Genomic DNA, 22,567 nt, shown 5'->3' with positions numbered 1-22,567 from the left:
AAAACATACATCTTTTGTATCACTATGTTGAAGGAAAATGAAAATAGAAGGAAAAAAAGAGTTAAATGAGGCGACCGTGCGGTATGAATTATAAGTCGCACTACGGTAGTAACGAAGATATAGTAACTAACTTTCTTATTAGTATCTATTATATATCGTAGAGAATATTTACAAAAAAAAACCACACAATTCGAATGTAATTTATAAAGAAGAGTGTTTTTTATCTAAATTTAATTCAAACAAAATTGTAATTAATTTAAAACCTCACGCTAGACTTGAATTTTTGAACATAGCTTAGAGACGAATGACTTTACCAGAAAGTTGGAGAAAAAATAATTTCCTTACCTATTACTTATTAAAAAAATAGTACAATAAATATGATCAACGTTACTACTACTAAACCAATAGACGTGAAATTATTTAAATATAAAACCTAAATTTTAATCACAGCGCCATCTACTAGAGCGAATTGTAAATCTATAAAAGCGAAATCTTCGTCAATTCGAAATTTGAGATTTTTATTTATTTATTTTTCATTTATTAGATGGGTGGACGAGCTTACAGCCCACCTGGTGTTAAGTGGTTACTGGAGCCCATAGACATTTACGACGTAAATACGCCACCCACCTTGAGATATAAGTTCTAAGGTCTCAAGTATAGTTATTCCTTTGCGTGTTACTTTTTTAAATAGTACTTACGATGGATAGGCGACGGTGCATATAAAAATCGGCATCACGTTTGGGTCCGGTGGTGGGGGTGGTCTTAAAGCACCGACCGAAGCGAGCATAGCACGAATAAATATGGTTCCACCAGTCTATAGGGGAGGCAAGAAATATTCATTTCAATTATTTTGTTTTTTATTACAAAGCCATCAAGGTTTGGAGTTCGCGTCTTAAAGTGGAATTCACGTTGCGATGCCTATGAATACGTTTATTGTTTTAGTGCAATAAAAAACACCAGTAAATCTTATGTAAGACCTACTTATAGTTGATAATATTGTCTTGAATTTTATATTCTACACTACAAGAAAGAATTTTTAATTATATTTTAATTTAATAATAAAAAATGCACTATAAAACTGCATTCCGAATCCTCGATAAAATTATGTACATGTAAAGTGCTTGTAAGGTTTAATGATAACTTATCGTTTATATGCATGAACTGAACAAGTGACCTCGTCTGATCAATTATCTTAAAGAACTGTTAATTTAAATCATGAATACGGTGCCTTATGTCTCTGAATCGAAAAAATAATATAAGTGTGTTAGTACATACTGTGGATAAGTCGAAGTCATTCAACGGCCGCAGACACAAAGCGCACTTTATGTTGTAGTCCATGGACCTTTCAACGCAGGTGCGGCAGTAGGTGTGGCCGCACGGAGTGGTCACCGGATCCACTAGTGTGGAGCAGCACAATACGCAGTTGATATCTGAAGACTTCAGCCAACTACTGGCGGCCTCTTTGCGAACAGCTCTGAACAGTACGCGCGTAAGGCGACGACCGTTTCTATTCTGTATCAGTACAGCTATAGCCTGCAATAAATATTGAATTAGCAACGGCTAGCATCCATAACCTTTACTTGTGGTAAGACCTCTTCTGAGTCCGCACGGTTAGGTACCACCGCCCTGCCTATTTCTGCCGTGAAACAGTAATGCGTTTCGGTTTGAAGGGTGGGGCAGCCGTTGTAACTATTCTTGAGACCTTAGAACTTATATCTCAAGGTGGATGGCGCATTTACGTTGTAGATGTCTATGGACTCAAGTAACCACTGAACACCATGTGAGCTGTGAGCTCGTCCACCCATGTAGGAAATACAAAAAAAAACTTAGCAGTTAACACGCCCTATATATTCGTATAGAGCGGGCATGACTATGCAAATATTGCATTCAGTTTTTTTTAAATATGACATGAGCGCACTAAATTTTTGAATGCGAAGAGCTTAGAGGAATCGTTCTAAAATACAATGAAGAGTTTAACTTCATGTTTCGGCATGAAAAAACAAAAGCCCATCTTAGAACAAAAAAGATAATCAGTAATAATACCAATATCGATTTATTTCGTTTGAGAATGCTGTTTTTATAGGTCCACAATCGTATAAACCATGAATACCAAAATTTATTTCAAACGTAGTCCTAGTTTTGTCTATGTAAATTAAATGAAGAGCGACAGGTTTCTAGGAATCAGTGTATTTCATATAAATAGTTTAGCGGCACTGAATGAATAGTTTCAAGAAGATGCGAGTGTTTATATTTACCTGTGTGAGTAAAACACGTGCTTGTCTCGCGTACGACTCGCTAGATGCCGCTATGTGCGCCAAATGAGGCGCGGCGTCACGGTAGCGCCCCATCGTGAAGAGTTTACGCGCGAACTGATAACGAATCTAGAAAATTAACAAGAAATTATTAAAAAAATATATATACATAATACATATCGACGCTTGAAAGGCAAACGTGACTAAGCGACATTAACTGCTTTATACATAAATTATAGGCAATAACTATATTCAATGCGCAAAAAAAATATATTTCTAGGTCTATTAAAATCATTTAATTTTCAATCCTACAGCTAGATTCGTTAAGATTGAATTTTTTCAGGTATTTCAACTTTAAATTAGTCTACTGTAAAGTTCACGCATTGTCGCTTAGTCACGTTTGCCTTTCAAGCGTCGATATGTTTAGACTTAAATTCGTATTATGCAATCTAAGCCTGTAATTCCGAGCTTCAGTTCTGTGTGCTTGGTACAAGTTTTATAACTTCTTGACCGCGTAAAAGTTAGCTCAAATTTGTATGGAATTGGAACAGTGCCCCTAGCGGCAAACGTAGGAGAGCTTAGAAGTTATAATTTTTTTCCCTTCTTATTCGTTAACCTACCCGTCTTACACATCCGTGAGCTCACGGGCTCAACCCGAGAGAATTTGCTAACATTAGCCCTAACAAGAGCAGTGCTTCGCAGAATCTACCACCGGATCGGAATCGCGACCCACTGAGAAGATCCGGCGAGAAACTCAGTGGGTTGTGTCTATGGGTTAGTTCGCTTGTCGTAAGAGTTCGATAAGGACGGTGACCGGTGCACGAGGGTCCTAAAAGCACCGAGACTGAATCCGGGTGATCCGACAAGACATGTTTCGTGCGACGACGGTTTTGCGTTCCCCGTTGCGGTCGGATAAGGGTAGAAGTTAAAACATTAAAAACCTCGCACTAAGCACATTGTCGTTTCGCACCACTCTTAGTTCATGCTGTGCTTGTACTTTAATTTCTCATTATTTTTAATGTCAATCAACAGTCATAAATCAAAAAGACAGTTATGTCCTTGTTTGTAAACAGACTAAGCGTTGTTTGTAAAGCACCGAGAAATTATGGTCAAATAAATTTGTAGGTTATACCAAAATGTTGGAAGACCACTCCCGATAAAGCAATAAATTATACACCAATCGTTTGTTAATCCAAGCGTGTACTTGACGTGTTAGTAAGTTCATACCGCAATTCTTTTCTTGTTAAAAAAAATCATCTCTTTTCTTAGTAAAGAAGTTTAATAGATACATTTTTAATATGCCCCTTTTACAGATTCAATATTCGAATAGTCATATTTATGAAAAGGGTTAAAGTCAACGAACTTTTTATTGTGATTGGATTAAATAAATTTCATGATGTATCCCATTGAATGCAGTTCACCAAGTTTCAGTTCGAAGGAATAAGAAAGGGCAGATGGAATCCAAAACTATAAGTAGCAGGCGTCTATCTAAAAGTGTTGCTCGGAATTGCAGCTATTAACGAAAAAGACGGAAAGTGCGCGACGAACTACGTATAATGAACGCTTCCGTAGTTAATAAGAGCATTTTAAATTCAACGTGGACGGTTAAACTACAAAGTGCCCTTAAATTTATTTCTCTAAATTTCGAAACACTGCAAAAAAGCTGCAAAAAAAGAATCTATTTTCTATCTACCTATAGGTATTGCCAAATATTAAAATAGTTGACATACGGATAGAACAGGATTATAATTACTATCGCAAACACACAAGCCTATAGGGACATTTTGCGGAATTGAAAAACTTTGAGAGCCTGTGATCTACTTAAACACAATGAGGAGATTTTAAAAGAAACACTAAAATATCAACTCTGAATTCTTACTTCAGGAATATTTTAACTGGTAAACTAAAGCATAATACATATTCGAAGCGCTAGAAGCTTCGATATCTTTACGTTACATAATTACAATTGACCAACCACCCACCCAGTAATACACTCTAGATACTAGAAAGTCAACCGAACTGGTCATTATTTTTTTATCTTTATGCCCTTTGATACTGGGATTATCTTGAGAAAGGTAAAATGTATCTGACATTCAGTAATAACAAGTATTTTTTTCTTTTAATTAATGCAGATGCTCATTTTTATAGCGATAAAACAGTGTTTTTGTTGCAACTGTTATCATTTTCCAGACAAATGTTAATAGAATCGTCTAGAACGGCGCCAGTTGTAATTACATTGAAATCCTGACACCTCTTAGAGATTGGTGGAGCTGCCGACAATTTTGTAATTACTTTCCTAGCACCCCAGACAGCCTGAGGAAATTGGCATACGGCTTCCGTTCAGATATGGCGCGAACGATGTAAACGAAGACACTTTAATATTTATTTATTTATTGCACACTAGTGCAATAAATTGGCATACTTAATATCAAAAGAATTCTTAATAAATGAACCAAGAGCAATGCAGAAAACAAAGTAGTAAATGCATTGATTGATATAAAAATATACTATGTATGTATATTTTTTAAAGGTTATTGAGATAATATTAATTTAAATACCTAAATATATATATTTTTTATTGCTTAAATGGGTGAACGAGCTCACGGCCCACCTGGTGTCAAGGGGTTACCGGAGCTCATAGACATCTACAAAGTAAATGCCGTCACCCACCTTGAGACATGAATTCTAAGGACAATTTGTTAGAAGAATGTATAATAGTTCTGTCATAGTTCTCTCATGACTAGAGTGAAAATACTGAAAGTAAGGACTCTGATGGAGGAAAAAATAAAAACGACTTCAGCAAACAAAATGAGAATATTATCAATGTAGTCTAGTCTAATGAAATACGCATTATTAAAAATGACTCAAAAACTATTAGTCAAATTTTGTTAAAAATCATATGAAATCCACCAGCTTTCAAATCAAAAGGGCATCCATAAAATAGGTTTGCCTAGAAAAGGGTTCTAAGGTAACAAACATTAAAAAAAACAGTCGAATCGAGAGCTTCCTTTTGAGGTCGGTTAAAGAGTCATCAGTTAATTACAATATTATGTCGTACACGATATTTGATTTCATTCAGGCTTTGACGTAGGTATTGACCGACAGTATATTACAATAACTTCTCTACTCTCTTTGTTTTCATCTGTGCGTGATTCACTTTATATTGCTAATTGAATTGTAAATATGACCTACAGGCGGCCTAAGTCATGGTTCACATTACAAATTGTTCATTTTATATGTACATATGTAGTTCGTGTTTACTGACAGGCCGAAACTCAAATTTACTCATTTAAGGAGTCGCCCCATGTGATGATGGGTTACAAAATAGGTTTTTATAATGATTTCTTAACACGTGTAGAATTAGTTGATAAAGTGATTTACTAAAATTCTAACACGTAGTCTCTAAAATATCATTAACATTTTTGTAATATTTTTTTATTGCTTAGTTGGGTGGACGAGCTCACAACCCACCTGGTGTTAAGTGGTTACTGGAGCCCATAGACATCTACAACGTAAATGCGCCACACACCTTGAGATATAGTTCTAAGGTCTCAGTATTGTCACAACAGCTGCTCCACCCTTCAAACCGAAGCGCATTACTGCTTCACGGCAGAAATAGGCAGGGCGGTGGTACCTACCCGTGCGGACTCACAAGAGGTCCTACCAGTAATTACGCAAATTATAATTTTGCGGGTTTGATTTTTATTACACGATGTTATTCCTTCACCGTGGAAGTCAATCGTGAACATTTGTTAAGTACGTATTTCATTAGAAAAATTGGTATAGTAACCGGCAAACATCGTGAGCAAATGACCTTGACTGCGCAGAACCGAATTTTAGATCACTTTGGTGGTGAGGGTGAGGCGCGACGGCAGGGGAAATCGTATCGAGCGCGTTATTGGTAGATCAGTCGAACCTTGCGTCCCGCACCGCGCCCTCTTTCCGCTTGCTCCTAAAAGTACGCTTGCGTACAGTGAAAAGTCTATCGTTATTAATCGTTAAGTTATATTTTGTTATAATTGCTTGTTGACTTTGTTGCCATTGCTATTTGTTGAGTGTTTGTTGATTTTTTATAAAAAATACACTATGCCGCGACAAACTGGTGTAGTATTCAAAAGAAAGGGTAGAAAAATTGTGTACGACGTATATTGCTTCATTATAAAACAGGGGAAGAATGATATTATGGAAAAAGTAAAACAGACTTCGGAAGCAACAAAAACATCAGTGAGTACTGTTAGGTGCATTATTAACGAAGCTAAAGGCTCTGGCTTGCTCATCGTGCTTGGGACTCCGGGTAAGAAAAGATCAGGGAAGAAGAAAGTTACCGGAATGGATAGTTTCGTTCAATCTGTAATAAAAAGATGTAATCATAATAACTACATAACAAGCAGCGAAACTCCGTACCGTAGAAAGGCTTCGAAAATTTTAAAGAAGATATACATTTTAATGGCTCGGAATGAAGTTTACGACGAATTATGAAAGAGCTAGGCTTCAGATGGAAAAAAAAAACAGAAAATAATCGGAAGCTGGTAATTGAAAAAAGTAACATTCGATTACTACGAATCGAATATCTTCAAAAAATAATTAATTATAGACAAAAAAGAAGATCGAACCGACCGAGTCGTAAACTACACCGATGAGCCATATGTCGACTTATCACGATGATGGCGACTCGGGTGATGAAAACAGTGATGATGATGATGGTCAAGATTATGATAACGAAAAAAAAATTACAAATACCAGCTTCGCTTCAACTGAACGAAGACTTGGCAACAGCTCTAGTTTTGACTTAATAGAAGGAATATCTATTTTACCCCAAGATTAAATTATTACAATTATTAACCTATATTTTTTGTTGATGTTCTAATAAATATATAAATAAATACATATGTTGATTTTAATAATTTAATTGCATTATGACGCAGAGTAAATAATGTTTTTGCACGTGAATGTACCATGCGCAAACTTACCCCCACTACGTCAACAAATGCTCAAGAAGTTTGCCGGCTATTATACCCGCCTGCGGGATTCGAACACCGGTGAATCGCTCGATACGAATGCGCCGGACGTCTTATCCTTTAGGCCACGACGACTTCAAAATCTGAGTCTTCAAAATCTTCAAATACTGAGTATTTCTTTTATTTTCCTAAATTTTCAAGTGATCTAGATCATTCTATCTATTTAGGCTTCTAGATTAAAATGCTGTTGTTTTTATCTTCGATATACGTTAATCAGTCGAAATCATGGAGAGAGAGTTAGGGTCCTTGTTTATGAAGCGGGTGTCTTCAGAGTTATACAACTTCGGTTCTAATGAAGATTGTTATTTGAAATTTCTTTCATATAATTTTAAAAGAGCAGTAAATAAATGATAAATAAAAACAGAGCGATATCTTTTCATGGTTCCTCAAAAAAAATACCGTCATAAGGGGCGAGCTGCTTAAAGTGAAAATTTAGGCAATTCAAATAACTTTGATTTAAAAAACGTGCGGGAAATACATTGATCAGCTTCAAGAGTAAACCAAATCTTAACCAGAATCATTATGTAGTTTTCTTTGAACAGATATCGAATTTTTATTTTTTATTTTTTATTGCCCTTGTAGGCAGACGAGCATACGGCCCACCTGATGGTGTGTGGTTACCGTCGCCCATGGACTTCAGCAATGCCAGGGGCAGAGCCAAGCCGCTGCCTACCGTTTAATACTCTCCACAAGCCTCGTTTGAAGAAGGACATGTCATAGCGATCGGGAAACACCGTGGAGGGGAGCTCATTCCATAGCCGGATGGTACATGGCAAAAAAGACCTCTGGAAACGCACTGTGGATGACCGCAGTGGCTCCAGGTAGTATGGATGAACTCTACTCCGGTGGCGGGCGGTGCGATGGTAAAAACGAGATGCCGGTATCATCTCGAACAATTCCTCAGAGCACTCCCCATGGAACATACGGTACAAAATACAGAGGGAACCGAAGTCCCTCCGCAGACCCAGAGGCTCCAAACGATCCGTGAGAATGGGATTATCGACAATCCGAACGGCCCTCCTCTGTATGGAGTCAAATGGAAGAAGCTGGTATTTGGGAGCCCCGGCCCAGAGATGGGAGCAGTACTCCACGCGAGGCCGGACTTGTGCTTTATAAAGCAAAAGCCTTTGTCCAGGCGTGAAGTACCGCTTCGCTCTGTTGAGGACTCCCAGCATTTTGGACGCCAACTTGGCTTTGCCTTCCAAATGACTCCGAAACTGGACATCGCTCGAAATGTCGACCCCAAGTATCCCAATACTCTCGGAAGGTTGCAGGGACACTCCTTGGAATTGCGGCGCCATGACAAAGGGGTCCTTCTTCGCAGTGAACGCGCAAACTTGTGTCTTTAACGGGTTGAATTGAACCAAGTTCAATTCACCCCATTTGGAGACTCGCCCCAGAGAGTTCTCCACTTCAGACACAAGTTTTGATCGTCTCTCTTGCACCACGCTACGAGAGAGACTCTGATGGCCGATATATCGCGCATCCTCCGTGCTGTCATCCGCATAGCAATGCATGCCATCAATAGACAGCATGTCATTGATATACAGGATGAAAAGCGTGGGGGAGAGCACCGAACCTTGTGGAACGCCAGCGTTAATGGTCATGGTATCAGAACAATCACCGTCTACAACGACCGTGATGTTCCGCCCATCCAAAAAGCTAGCGATCCACTTGCAGAGACCCTCGGGGATTCCGTAAGATGGTAACTTCGACAGAAGTGCCCTATGCCAGACCCTGTCGAAGGCCTTCGCGACATCAAGGCTCACAGCAAGAGCCTCGCCCTTGCTCTCCAAGGCTTCAGCCCACCTGTGAGTAAGGTATACAAGAAGATCGCCAGCTGAGCGACCGTGACGGAAACCGTACTGTCGGTCACTGATCAGCTGGCGATCCTCCAGATACTTCAGGAGTTGTATATTAATTATTCGCTCCATCACCTTGGAAAGCAAGGAAGTTATCGCGATAGGCCTATAGCTCGATGGGTCCGACCGGTCACCCTTCTTGGGGATAGGGTGGACGTGGGCGGTCTTCCATGAAGACGGAACCCTGTTAGCGCAATAAGAGAGGCGATACAAACGCGTTAGCGCAGGCGTCAGCTCAGGAGCGCACGTTTTCAGAACCACTGCAGGGATGCCGTCTGGCCCACTCGACTTATGGACGTCCAGGAGTCGGAGTTCCCGCCTGACTGCACACTGTGTAAAGCAGATCTCCGGCAGGGAACTATCACACCGGAGGATGTTCGGTGGTGTGGCACCCCCGTCATCCACAGTCGAGTTCGAGGCGAAGAGTTTGACCAGAAGGTCAGCCTTCTCTTTCGCACTATGGGCCAGACTGTCATCGGACTTGCGTAGTGGTGGGAGACTAGACCTGCGAAAGTTACCTTCTGCAGCTTTGGCGAGCGACCAAAAAGCACGGCTCCCAGAGGGATAGCTCTTCAGTCGCTCGCCAATTCTAGCAACGTGCTCCGATTTCGCCCTGGCAATAATCTTCTTGTAGGACCTGGAAGCGGCGTTATATTTCCGCCTTTCCTCTGAGATGTTAGGATCCCGACGTCTCCTAGCATCATCCCATGCAACGTATGCGGACCGCTTGAGGTGTGCAGCATCCCTGCTGGCATTGTTATACCAGGGTCTGCTGCGACCCCCAACGGGCACTTCAGAGGAGGGGATAAACAATTCCATCCCCTGGAGCACCACGTCTTTAAGACGGTCCGCACAGACGTCAGGATCAGCAGAGGAAAAGCAGAACCGCCCCCATGGGTAGGATGCGTAAAACTCACGCAATCCATCCCAATCTGCTGACAAATACTGCCAAACTCTTCGATACCTGGTCGTCGTTCGACGACTAGGACGAGAGAGTGGTGTGGCAGCACGGATAAGGCAGTGATCAGACGATCCAAGTGGAGCGTCGACCACCACACTGTATCCGGCTGGATCGGTGGTCAGCAGAAGGTCCAACAGAGAAGGCTCGTGCCCCTCAATATCTGGGACACGGGTGGGCTGTGTCACCAGCTGGGAGAGGCCGTAGGCCAAGGCGAAATCGTAGGCAGCCCGACCCGGGAGGTCAGTGGTTCTGGACCCCAACCACTCTTGGTGGTGAGCGTTAAAGTCTCCAAGAACCACCACCTCCGCAGATGGGTACTGCTCAAGCACGCGGTTAGTCCCCTCTTGCACATTTATAAATGCGTCTCATCTTTACGTAGTCAGTAGCCAGTTTACGTCTATAATTGTACTCCTTGATCATGTTGTGTTCTTAATGCTGTTGTATGGACGATGACGCATCAAGTTTTGCTTACGGTTTAGAAAAAATATCGGGAGCTCCTATGAATGCAATTGAAACAAGTAATGCCACTAAAATTTCGTATTTATATCGGGTATGACGAGTTACGAGTATTTTTCAGAAATCTCAAAACGACAATTACTCATCTTCGTAAAATTATTTTCGTGTCAGTTAGAGAAAAAAAAATCTAGACAGGAAACGGAAGCGAAGCAGCCGCGAATCAGAACGTCTAGAGAATTTCCGTCCCGCGATGAAATTTTCACTTTGTGCAGCATAATTGTATTTTCTTACCTGTAATGGAATTAGAATAGACGGTGAAAAGCTCATTTTCCTGTCTTTCGTTTTCAGCGAGCTGTTCAAGAGGGCCTTCAGGATGTGACGGTTCTGTTTCGATTTCCGCCATAAGACGTAGGACTTGTTGACTGTGAACAACATAATAGAATGGTCATTAATAATAATAATAATGTAATAATACCTACTTCATATTGCCTTGCACTTGAACAAAACTAATATTGATCAATTTTGAAATGTTTGTTCGGTTGTTTCGCTGTTCACTTTTTGGATCAGATTTAGAGGAAATCATTTTGATTTAATATCATGTATTAGGTTTAATAAAAACCTTATCTCTACTTGTAACGTTCACAACACTAACATTTTAGGGTTTTGAAAATACTTCATAATTGTATATAAGCAAGCAATATATACGACTAAAGCTAATAGATTACAAAATTTTAAAACTTAAATATAGGTTAAAAGTTAAATGAACCGGCTTGTAAATTTCAATTGTTAGATTCAAGCAGAAAATCATAATAACGGTCAGGTGCCCACATAATGTGCGTAGTAAACTTTACATTAAAACATTGATTAGACCGATATCACGAATATTAGTAGCCAAATACATCTTGTGACATTTTGTTCGCATAGCTACATAATACTTATATAACTTAGCAATGAAGTCAGAGTTTGTGTTTAATTATGTAACCAGCTTGGCATTAGTTATGAGAGCAAGGCGTTGTATCTTACATTCATGGTCACGTGCAAACACGCGATATTGTGTACAACCAAGAATTAATTTCATTCTCTTTTGTTATTTGTGATGTTTTTCAATTTCTTTGTAGGTAAATTACGTTGTTAAATTAAATAATTTATAGCATAAAAAAGGTTTATTTGAATACATTGTTTTAAATTACCTAAAAACCTATGTCCGTTAAGGTAAAATAAAATTAAAATCGATCCCACGCGCTGCCATCTTTGGTAACCTTCAAACTTCGCTTAAATCGCTCTACGCTTATACTGTGACCATTATTGAACAATTATTCAAGTTCGTTGTCGATGTAATTGACAAAGACATGAGCCTATCTCACTAGGGACATTAAACTATGGGTTTATGAACTTTCCATCGAAGGAGTGAGTACAAAGGACATCGCACGGGTCACTAATTACCATATAATTAGCGTAGTTTGACGATTTTTTCTTGTTATATAAGTTGCATCAGCTTGTATAGAAATAGAGCCAAAAAATTAAGCAAGCTATTGCTTTTAGTACTGTATTCACAGTAGAGATCTGGGTCCACTATTGTTTAGCAGTTACCGAAACGCATGAACTATTTTAACTCAAGTATTATATGTAAGTATATACGTTGAATTATTAGGAAGGAGCTAGAAAAATCATTGAAACTATAAGAATAATAATTGTGGATTGATTTAAAAACGGCATACCCTATGTTTGCCAATAGAAAGTATTAGTTTGTTTTTTCGTTATCACTCGGAAACAATTTAATAAAAAAATATAATATTTTATAAATATAAAATTTATAAATAGAACATTTAGTCAATATTTTCAACTTAAGACGTGTGTAAGCATTTGTATTATCAGACGTCAGAATGATAGTGGTGGGAATCAATGATATTATTTGTTCTGCTTTAGTTTAAATTAGATTTTCAAAGTTACAAATACTTTAGCTTAATTTGTCGCGGATGATGCTCAGTTGTCATTAAAATGCTAAAACATTTACCGGTTGATGGGCGTGTGTTGTGGTTGTAAGCTTATTGTTTTGTACAAACGGCGTCCACGCGATAAAACCTTTTTATGCTTGCCCGCCACATTTCATGCATTCGTCTACTTATCTATGCCAATTTTTACTCCTCTTGGTAGGACCTCTTGTGAGTCCGCACGGGTAGGTACCATCGCCCTGCCTATTCCTGCCGTGAAGCAGTAATGCGTTTCGGTTTGAAGGGCAGGGCAGCCGTTATAACTACACTGAGACCTTAGAACTCATATCTCGAAGAGGGTGGCGCATTTACGTTGTAGGTGTCTAAGGGCTCCAGTAACCACTTAACACCAGGTGAGCTCGTCCACACAACTAAACGGTTTGCTTAGGATTCGTTCGGACGTAAAATCCAGCAGCACAGACAAATCAAGAAACCTAAAAAATACGGGTGAACCATTAAAAAAAAAAAAAAAAAACGCTATCTTACGTAGGTTCTTATCTCACCTAACAATCAAATGTGTACAGTAACATAATATACAGCAAGGTGTTATTTTTTTCGTTTTACGAAATAAAACTATATAGTGAGGACATGAGGTATGTATATACTTCGTTCGGGCGCCAACTACAATTCTTTCGAGAGCGAATACGACATTGTTTGTTTTATAAATCGATATACCTATCTGAGGCCGTCAGCGCAAAAGTGGCCTAAGCTTACCTTAGTTAGTATGGAGATAATTAGTTTTGAATTTACCTTTACAATACTTCGTAGGCAATAAAATATGCGCTAAAATGATGTTTAAAAAGTCATCTGTTATCTATGGATGAAACTAGGGATAGGCCGATTTTGCATCAAAATTTATTAGGTTTTAAATAAATTACAATACAATAAATTACATAAGCACGAATATGAATCTTAAGTTGGGCCACTTTTGCGCTGACTGCCTCATTTAACGCAAGCAAAATTGTTATTGTCGTCCCTTGCAAAGTTCTGATAAATTGCTGTTTTTTTTAATCATATAATATTTACCTTTTTGTTATAGGACCATCAACATTGATAACGTGTTTATGTAACTATCATTTCCTCTGGTACTGATATCGTTCATGGGGGCAGTCTTGTCGCAATAACATGGCTGAACCATAAAAGATAATAATGTGTTACTGTTAATTATTCGTAATGCACGTTTTATTATTTATTTTTACTGCACTGTTATTCATTCAAGGTGTAATAAGCCAGAAGGAAATCTTATGTGTTTGTATATTGTATAGAGCAGCACTTCCCAACCTTTTTTCTTTCGTATACCCCTTAATCAAATTGTTCATTTATGAGTACGCCTCCCCTGCTAACTTCCTATGCATAAAATGAGTTGTTTCTCTTAAGATCGGTCGGTTCCTATTAAGTAAGGCTATTGGTTATACGGTTCATTTTATACAACATTTTGTAGGCATAATAAGAATGTACATATAAATTAACTGTTTTACCTTAAATAATTTTCACGGGGGTCCCAATGGGGACCCGCGTACTCCAAGTGACATGCGTATCACAGATTGGGAATCGCTGGTACTGAGTAATAAGAGTAGATAAAGGTACTGTGGGTAGTTAGCAAACTTTTTTAAGTATAGACATATCTAGCATGTATTCACGAACGACTTAGCATCGAAGGTACAGTATGTGCATTAAAATCTGAACTAAATATTCCAAGGCAAGTGCTGATTTTAAGTGGTTAGGGAATGTTGTCATCACGACTAAGTACGCTCGTTATTTTTTCCACGAAGCAGCAGATGGATTTACTATGTCTTCATTGGATTAAAATCTTACCGAAGCGAATAGTTTTTAATCCTTTAAAAACACTCATTAAAAATATTTACACAGGTAAAGTGTTAACTGGATTAATATTAGCTTGGACGGTGCAAATTACATTAATCCCAGACTTTCACAGAAAAACACGGTACAGCGTGTGTAACCAGCTCGAGCAAAAACATTATTCATTTATTAAGTTATAAGCATAAATCTTTGAATCGACGGCTTATGATTGGATCTATTTTTAGTGGGGTACAGCAATTTAGCGTCATGTTTCGGTTTGCAGGGTGGAATGAGACCACTGCAGACCTAGCCGAAGACGGGCGCGCCCTAGATATCTAGTAGGTATTCAATTTAAGTAATATTCATAATTGAATACTTCGGTATTGTATCAAAAAGCACTAACAAGGTAAAACAGTTATCGTATGGTTAAGGGAAACCTGCGATTGAAAACTAACATCACAATTATGTTTTGTTTAAAATTGTTAATAAGTAGGTCGGTAGGTACGACCACGCTATGACTTTCCGCTAAATGTATGAAAAATACCTATATCTATAATATATTAATACGTGAAGCAAAAACTTTGTACCCCTTTTTACGAAAATTGCGCGGACAGAGGAATATGAAATTTCCCTCAGTTATAGAGAATATAGAGGAGTGCAGAATGTAAATACTGTTTTAAGTTATGCATAAAAAATACATTAAATCAATAAAAAAAAATTACACACACAACACGCATGCATACTATTTGACTATATTGTCAAACTTTTCTTATTGCTTTTAGTCTGTGTTCAAATTGAGAATAGATTAAATAATATTTGTGTAAAGTGTAGTCTTGGCGAAATCTGTGATTATAGAAGTACGTGTATAATAAATAATCTTTGACTGTTTGACAATAGAATCATAATAGTGTACAAACTTATAATTTCAATTAATTAAAGTCGAATTTCAACTACTGCGGGACCACTGGTATTTAAAAAAATAGTTTCACAAAAGTTTTATCACAATGCGATGGATGGGCAGCGCGTAAATTACGAACAAACAGACATACATTGATTTATATATTTCCAGTCTCTTTAATGCTGAGTTAGTTTTATGTTGCTTCGGGTTTTTTTTCATTGCCTTTATCGGAAGACGAGCATACGGTCCACCTGATGGTGAATGGTTACCGTCGCCCATGGACGTCAGCAATACCAAGGACAGAGCCAAGCCGCTGCCAACCAAAATTACGTGGCGTCACGTGGCGATATAAATTACTTGGTGGAGATTTCAATAGACCATGATTTTATACAAATGTTCACTACAGAAAATCTGTAATTTCTATGTGATGTCTGTTTAAAAATATCTTCCTCATCTCATGACGACCCATTATACATTACTTTAGTACGTTTACTTCAGTACATTACGTTGTTTTTTGTAAGAAAAAGCCATACTTTGGTTTTACCTATAGCCGAAGAAGAATAACATTAAAGAGAAACATAACGGTCTTCATAATCTTCAAACAGAAAGGCGTGATTACTTCGCGGCACAAATAAGTACGATGGAGCTGTCTACACTAGCAGAGAATACTACCAAATAATCTTTATGCAGATTTAAAAAAATAAAACGGATTTATTTTCTAATTCTAATTTTCTTAATATTTATTTTATGTACAATAAAATATACTCTCTCTCTCTCTCTCTCTCTCTATTTCTCTCTCTAATTCTTTGTAAGAATAAATTCATGGTGGACAGCGAGACCTATATTCCGAGCCGATGTAACCTGCGACCCGGGCGGTGCGGCGTGGCGTTCTCCATTGCATCGCCGACAATGTTGTTACATAACGGCAATGTAACAAACAAATGGCCGATTTACATAATAGCCTTGTCGGTGTGCGATCATTACTGCAAACGCCTACGCCACGAATCAGCTTAACGGGATTTCTATTCACTAGGATAAAGATTTAACCTAAGTTTAAAACATTTTTCGAGGAATACAGTATTAATGAATCAATACTAACATCCCGTAATATTATCGTGTTTTCTTTTATTACATAATTTTATAGAATGCAAAAAACTGATAAAAAAATTAATATTCTATTGACGTACTGAGTTTATGCAACTGATGTAGTAACTATAATATTTATTACTTTACTGTTCGCACAGCGATGTCAGCAAGGGGCTCTTAATTTCTTCTAGCAGTCAGCAATATGACGTTCCCATAGAGTATCATGTGTCCCCACCAAGAGAGGCCCATTCAGAATACAAGCATAGGCATTTGTAGTAACACAACACCGTATCCGTTCTAAGCTGATAAAATACTTTCAACGATACGATAATTATCTCAACGTAAGTAAAACTTCATGGGAAAGTTACTTTACTATAATAAATATCTCTACATTACGTTTTCGAACATTTATTAACAAGTCAATTCCATACTGTATTAAGATTTTTTCGCAATTCCACTTACTGTTCTGGATGTTTCCTTACGCAAACAAAAATAAGCGTTAAGAAAATGTGTAATTCCACAAATGAAATGTTTAAAGAGTCACTGGTCAAAATAATTGACATTAGAACTCCTTTGGATTATTGTGCTGGTAACCAAACATTTGCTGGTAGTATAGGTAAGATAAGGTGTTCACGTTCCGCTTATTTTCACTGGACTAATCAAGTATTCCAGTCTAAGGGATGGAACATTTAAAATAAATCATTTGAATTTAGACCACACGTCTCTCCGCGTGTTGGCATTCGGGTTTTGAGACACTACGGGCATATTTAACTTAACATAAAGCATTAAATTAAATTAAACTTAAATAAATTATAAACTTAAATGAATATTAAAAATTTAAAACTAAAATAAATAAAAACTTTTAATACATTTTCGACATAGAAAATAATGTGTAAATGTCAATGATATCTTTGTCAAGCCCCAAACAATTAAGCACGGAACATATGGTTTAGTTCCATGACGGAAAACATTTTCCGTTAGATTATATCTGATCTTGAATCTCGACAGGGCAAAATCGCCAATGCGCTTTTCAATTGCTGTTAGTTTTTTAATACTTATGTTATGTTAGTGTGTTAGTATATTATTTTAAGCCTATTGTAGCAAAGTTCGCAATAGCGTCGAGCGGATCAGTGGCAAATATATTTACATTAAAATTTTTATTAAAAATATTAACTGTACCAAAAAAAAAACCCCGCAAATCTTCATATTGTTGGCGTACAAAGTATCGCATTATTAAGACAATGTAGCCATCCCCGATAGCTAAGTCTAAAAATAGCTTATTTATTATTACGATAAAGAAAACGCATACAAGTTATCGTATTATTGAAAAAAATATATGACAATCGAACTGAATGTATTTTATTATATATATACTTTATTTTGTAATTTTATGTCATAAGCGTGTAGTGCGTTGCCAACTTGTATGTTGCCACACTTTCTTACGTCACACGGTTATATTACTTCGGTCTCCGAATATTAGCATTTACGAAACATTAACAAAACTGACTGAGGCATAATATGTTATACATAATAAAACATACTTTACCTCGTGAATCTGTTGAAGTTGACGGAGTTGGCATATGCGAGAATCTCGGCGAATCGTACCTGTTGATTTAAAAAAAAAAAAATGTTTGTCCACAGCGATTTCGATAAAAAAAGAAATAAAAAGTTATAATCTTATACCGTACCCTAAAGTTTTATTATGTAGCAGTATCTTCGCGGTTAGTTCTTGTATGAGCGTGTTAACGTGCAAGTTCTCGGGCTGTGGTTCTCCGCAAGGACAATGGCCGTTTCCTTTGATACACCTAAAACGAGATCAAGCCTTGTAATTATACTCGATGAGCGCGCTGAATAATGAAATTATAAGTAATTTTTGCAATGTGTACAAAAAATTAAGGCACTATCTACACTTCAATTTTTGTCCAGCGATTGAAATTCAAATGTAATCACCGACGCCTCAACATTTAGATTCGATCTATGTGATTTTTAATAGATCTACTTTTTTTCCTCAGGCAAAGCTAATTTTTCTATTTCATTCTCTTTTATCAGCCGTCATCTTAACACTCACTCCTCTCCCTCATTTTTTTTAATAGATCATTTAGCCAAAAATAAATAATAAAACAGTAAAGTTAGTCAATAGTTACTGAACAAAAATAAAAATATTTTCGGTCGACAAACAGAAAGAGAAAATGGTACTTATATATACATAGAATGAATGTACTTTATCATCGTGCTATTTCTGTGAACAAATGACATTGTTATTTAGTTAAGTTCCTTTTCACATGTACTAGCTTGTACAAAGCCGGAGTGTACTATTATCATATTATAACACAATATGTCACGGCGACCGGACGGTAGCGATGCGCAGTTTCACCCAACCGCTACTCTGATACGGAGGGCACAATGGCATCAACGTTGTGCTTAGTGCGAGTTTTTTGACGTTCTCGATAGCGTAAAAGTTAGCTCATATTTGTATGAAATGGGATCGTTTGCGTACATTTGCCGCTAGGGGCGCTGTTCCAACTGCATACAAAATTGGGTTAACTTTTACGCTATCGCTTATCGAGAAAGTTAGTAAACTCGCACTAAGCACACGTTTTGACTAGTATATGCGCTAACAAACAAAAGTGCATATCAAATGCTCTAAAAACTTTTGCTTACTCCACAGAGCCTAAATTTTATTCTTCGTAGCAAAACACGTAATATAGACTGGTCCGGTATCTTCTTTCACTTGGATTGCGGATTTGACTATGACGTCTATGCAATACGAGTAGGTAGGGCTATTTCATTCGATTTTATAGTAAAGGATCCCGTCTTCGGTCCATGTCCATATTGCCCTAAGTCGTCGTGGGCTAAAGGATAAGACGTCCGGTGCATTCGTATCTACCGATGTAACGGTGTTCGAAACCCGCAGGCGGGTACCATTTTTTCTAATGAAATACGTATCTAACAAATGTTCACGATTGACTTCCACGGTGAAGGAATAACATCGTATAATAAAAATCAAACCCGCACAATTATAATTTGTGTAATTACTGGTGATATGACCTCTTGTGAGTCCGCACGAGTAGGTACCACCACCCCGCCTATTTCTGCCGTGAAGCAGCAATGCGTTTCGGTTTGAAGGGTGGGGTAGTCGTTGTAACTATACTGAAACCTTAGAACTTAAATCTCAAGGTGGGTGGCGTATTTTCGTTGTAAATGTTTTAGGGCTCGTTACCACTTAACACCAGGTGGCCTGTGAGCTCGTCCACACATCTAAGTAATAAAAAAACCCCGGTGAGCATATTTAATTTTAAGTCGTGTACATGTGAAAGGTAAGTATGTAGAAGTATGCTTCAGGGTGACATTAGGGCGACACCAAGGTTCAATAACAATAAATTTAATCAGTTTTTTTCCCAGACGTAACAACAATAAACGTATGAAATACATTTTTCGAACGTTTCAATAGACAAATCGTTATTATTTTACACAGAGCGGGTTTTTTTTTCTGTAACAAAGGTTCGGACAAAACACATTTTTCAGAATACTAATGAATCTCGCCCACACTTCATTTTGAATTTTGTTAAAATGACTATTCGCGACTTATTGTAGATGAAGATTATGTTTTCTAAGCCTTTCCTGAAGAGTCAACAATTGAATGAAGTATCAACTGGTTCGGAAAGACGACGTGTAAATACAAGCAAACAGACTTACACAATTATAAAAAATTGGACGATCGAATCATTCACTATGATTTCTAATTATTTGATTCGAATGAATTTTCATTACCTAGAAACTGCAAAACCTTCAGGGGCTACAACAATACGTCTTTAAATCGATAGGCAGCCCTCTAATAGCGCAGTCTAGATTGTTAAGATACATTGTTTGACGTATACTTCATCAAGAACAATTATATTTCAATTTCAAGAAAGTTGTAACTTGTTGTTATTACTAAGAATCGATTGCATTTTATGAACATGTTCGTGATTGTATTTATTTAATAGGTGTTCGTTATTTTCCACGAACTTCGACACCTGGGCGTGAAAAATAAGTCGATTTTATATGACTTTAATTTGTCGATGGTTTTTAATGAATTTAAAGAAGTCTAATGTTATAACGATTTTGTAGACGTCACCCAGTGTGATTAATATAAAAACAAAATGTACTGTTTGAAAATATAAAAACGCGTCGGTCTAATAAATAACCTTTAGGCGTGTTATCGTTATTATACTTTAAAAAATTAATTGCTTACTTTGTGCATCTGGTGTGTCCGCATTTGCCAGTCACGGGAAGTACGGGCATCAGCTTGCAATCTATGCACCACAAATCTTGTTCCCTCAGTACTTTGTTGAAGCGCGCGTGCCTCACTACTTTATTTGTAATTTGTTTCACTACCTGTCCACAGCGACGCGACTCCAAGACGGACCTCAAACAAATCGGAGGCGCACTAAGCTCTTGTTCCGATCCTGTGCCAGAAGTGACGTTTCCGCCGTCAAACTTCGGCGTGGAGTTCTCAGATGAGGAATCTAAAGTGTAAGAGTGCGCAGATTGATCATCAGTATCCATTTTAAAGCTTTCATCTTGTAGATCGGGCTGTTTTTCTGGCTTCGGTAGGAAACCGCAATGATCCATAGCTGAATGGTGAGCTAGTGCCGCCTGAGATTCGTCTATTTCGAATTGGCCCGATACAATCGTGGAGGTTACGACGTGTTGCTGTGGCGTCTCATAGGAATGAGTAGGAGGCATATCCGGAGGATCCCAAGAAGGTTCATCATCATCGAAGTTGTTTATTTGAAAGCTGTTAAGCATGTTGGAATCCGAACTGTCTTCCTCCAGATTTAATGCTTCTTGTGTCGTACGACTGTGTAATTGCAATCGAAACGGCAGTGACAACGTTATAGACTGATGAGCCAAAGCTAAAGGCATAATCGGCGAGTCTGGATGTATTGGCAAAATCCGCTCATCTTGAATGTGTACCTGCATCAAAAATAATGTATTTATTATACAATGTTATCAAAGTCGAAATAAAAAATAATGTCCTCCGAACCGCAGGCCCTATTCGTCAATTATTTTTGTTACACTACGTGCATGCCACTGGGTCCTTCCTTTTCGAGAACGGTTTCCTTACGTATACAGTTTAAGAAATCGCTCGTACATCAACAATTGACGTTCTTTAATTTCAACCACACAACATACTGATAGCTATAATACAAAGAAGAAATCTAGGAAAACGTGTTAATTGCACGTAATATTTTATTTTATCGCTACTGTTTTGTACAAGCGTAAGTAGTGTTGAACTTGGCCGAGAGCACGGCAACCGGTTGCAGCGCCGATAAACGTCGACTCCGACTCTTGAGTAAGCCCCAAACGCAGAGTCCATGACGGCAGACGGTATAGCGGTCATGTTATGCAACTAACGCGATAACCACGCGCCGAGTTACGTGCGAAGTCCTATTATGACTGATCGATAAACGAATGTTCCGAAAAATACAGTATCCGGTTGAAACGATAATGTTGTTAACATAATGAAAAAAATTAAAACAGTTGGCGTTTTTATATTCGGAGATATTACACACCAGGGCATTAAAACCACTACTCAACTTTGGAGCATTGGCAGGACCGAGTTATCAAACCACGAATGCTTCTTTACACTAATTGATTACAGAATAATCATATTAATAAAAAACTAATATGTAATGATATACATAGTATTAAACACGATTTTTTAAAAAGCCTCTTGTTTTTATTTTGACAAGTTACTAAAAACCTTTCAAAGTACTGAATTGTAAAAAATAATTTCTCAATATTCTTAGGGGCGTTAGATTTATTGTATCGTAATTTGTTTGCTACAAACCAGTACATAGCTTCACGGTGAAATGTTTCATATGAAAACATCAATTAATATGAATACATTTACGGTCTTGATAATAACGTAGTGAATAGCAAGGAATAGTTACAGACCGCCTTATTAATCGACTGTCTGCTTTAAAAACAATAGAAAGAGACAAAAGCGATGTAGTTAGGATTAATTACACTGCGTTTATTGATAAGCAGCTTAGTGTGTATCATTATGTACTCTCCCTCGATAGAAGGTAAGTACTTCCTTTAGTTAAACAGTTGATTTCATGTAGTTAAGGATAAGGGAGTACTGAAAGTAACAAGTTTTAATCATAATGTTGCTTTTGCCACCCAATCTGTGTAGATTCTGCGATAATTCTGATGAAATGGCAAAACTAACGCCTATACCGACTATATTTACAC

General features: G+C 37.7%; 1 protein-coding gene across 2 annotated transcripts in view; it reads right to left on the bottom strand.

Annotated features, from left to right (window-relative positions):
- Positions 1 to 22,567, bottom strand: part of LOC114246922 (uncharacterized) — a 39,499-nt gene that overhangs the window by 4,510 nt on the left and 12,422 nt on the right. For both annotated transcript variants that reach the window (XM_028179673.2, XM_089730224.1), the window contains exons 2-8: positions 20,559 to 21,283; positions 18,013 to 18,129; positions 17,871 to 17,929; positions 10,841 to 10,971; positions 2,256 to 2,381; positions 1,276 to 1,533; positions 699 to 814 (exon numbers count right to left, since the gene is read on the bottom strand). In XM_028179673.2, coding sequence (XP_028035474.2) covers positions 699 to 814; positions 1,276 to 1,533; positions 2,256 to 2,381; positions 10,841 to 10,971; positions 17,871 to 17,929; positions 18,013 to 18,129; positions 20,559 to 21,283 — 1,532 coding nt within the window. The remainder of the gene's footprint in view (positions 1 to 698; positions 815 to 1,275; positions 1,534 to 2,255; positions 2,382 to 10,840; positions 10,972 to 17,870; positions 17,930 to 18,012; positions 18,130 to 20,558; positions 21,284 to 22,567) is intronic.

The sequence above is a fragment of the Bombyx mandarina genome, chromosome 01 (assembly GCF_030267445.1).
Source record: "Bombyx mandarina strain Sakado chromosome 01, ASM3026744v2".
NCBI classification, from domain to species: Eukaryota; Metazoa; Arthropoda; class Insecta; order Lepidoptera; family Bombycidae; genus Bombyx; species Bombyx mandarina.
The sequence above is the reverse complement of the archived record's forward strand: the minus strand, read 5'-3'. Positions and strand labels throughout refer to the sequence as shown.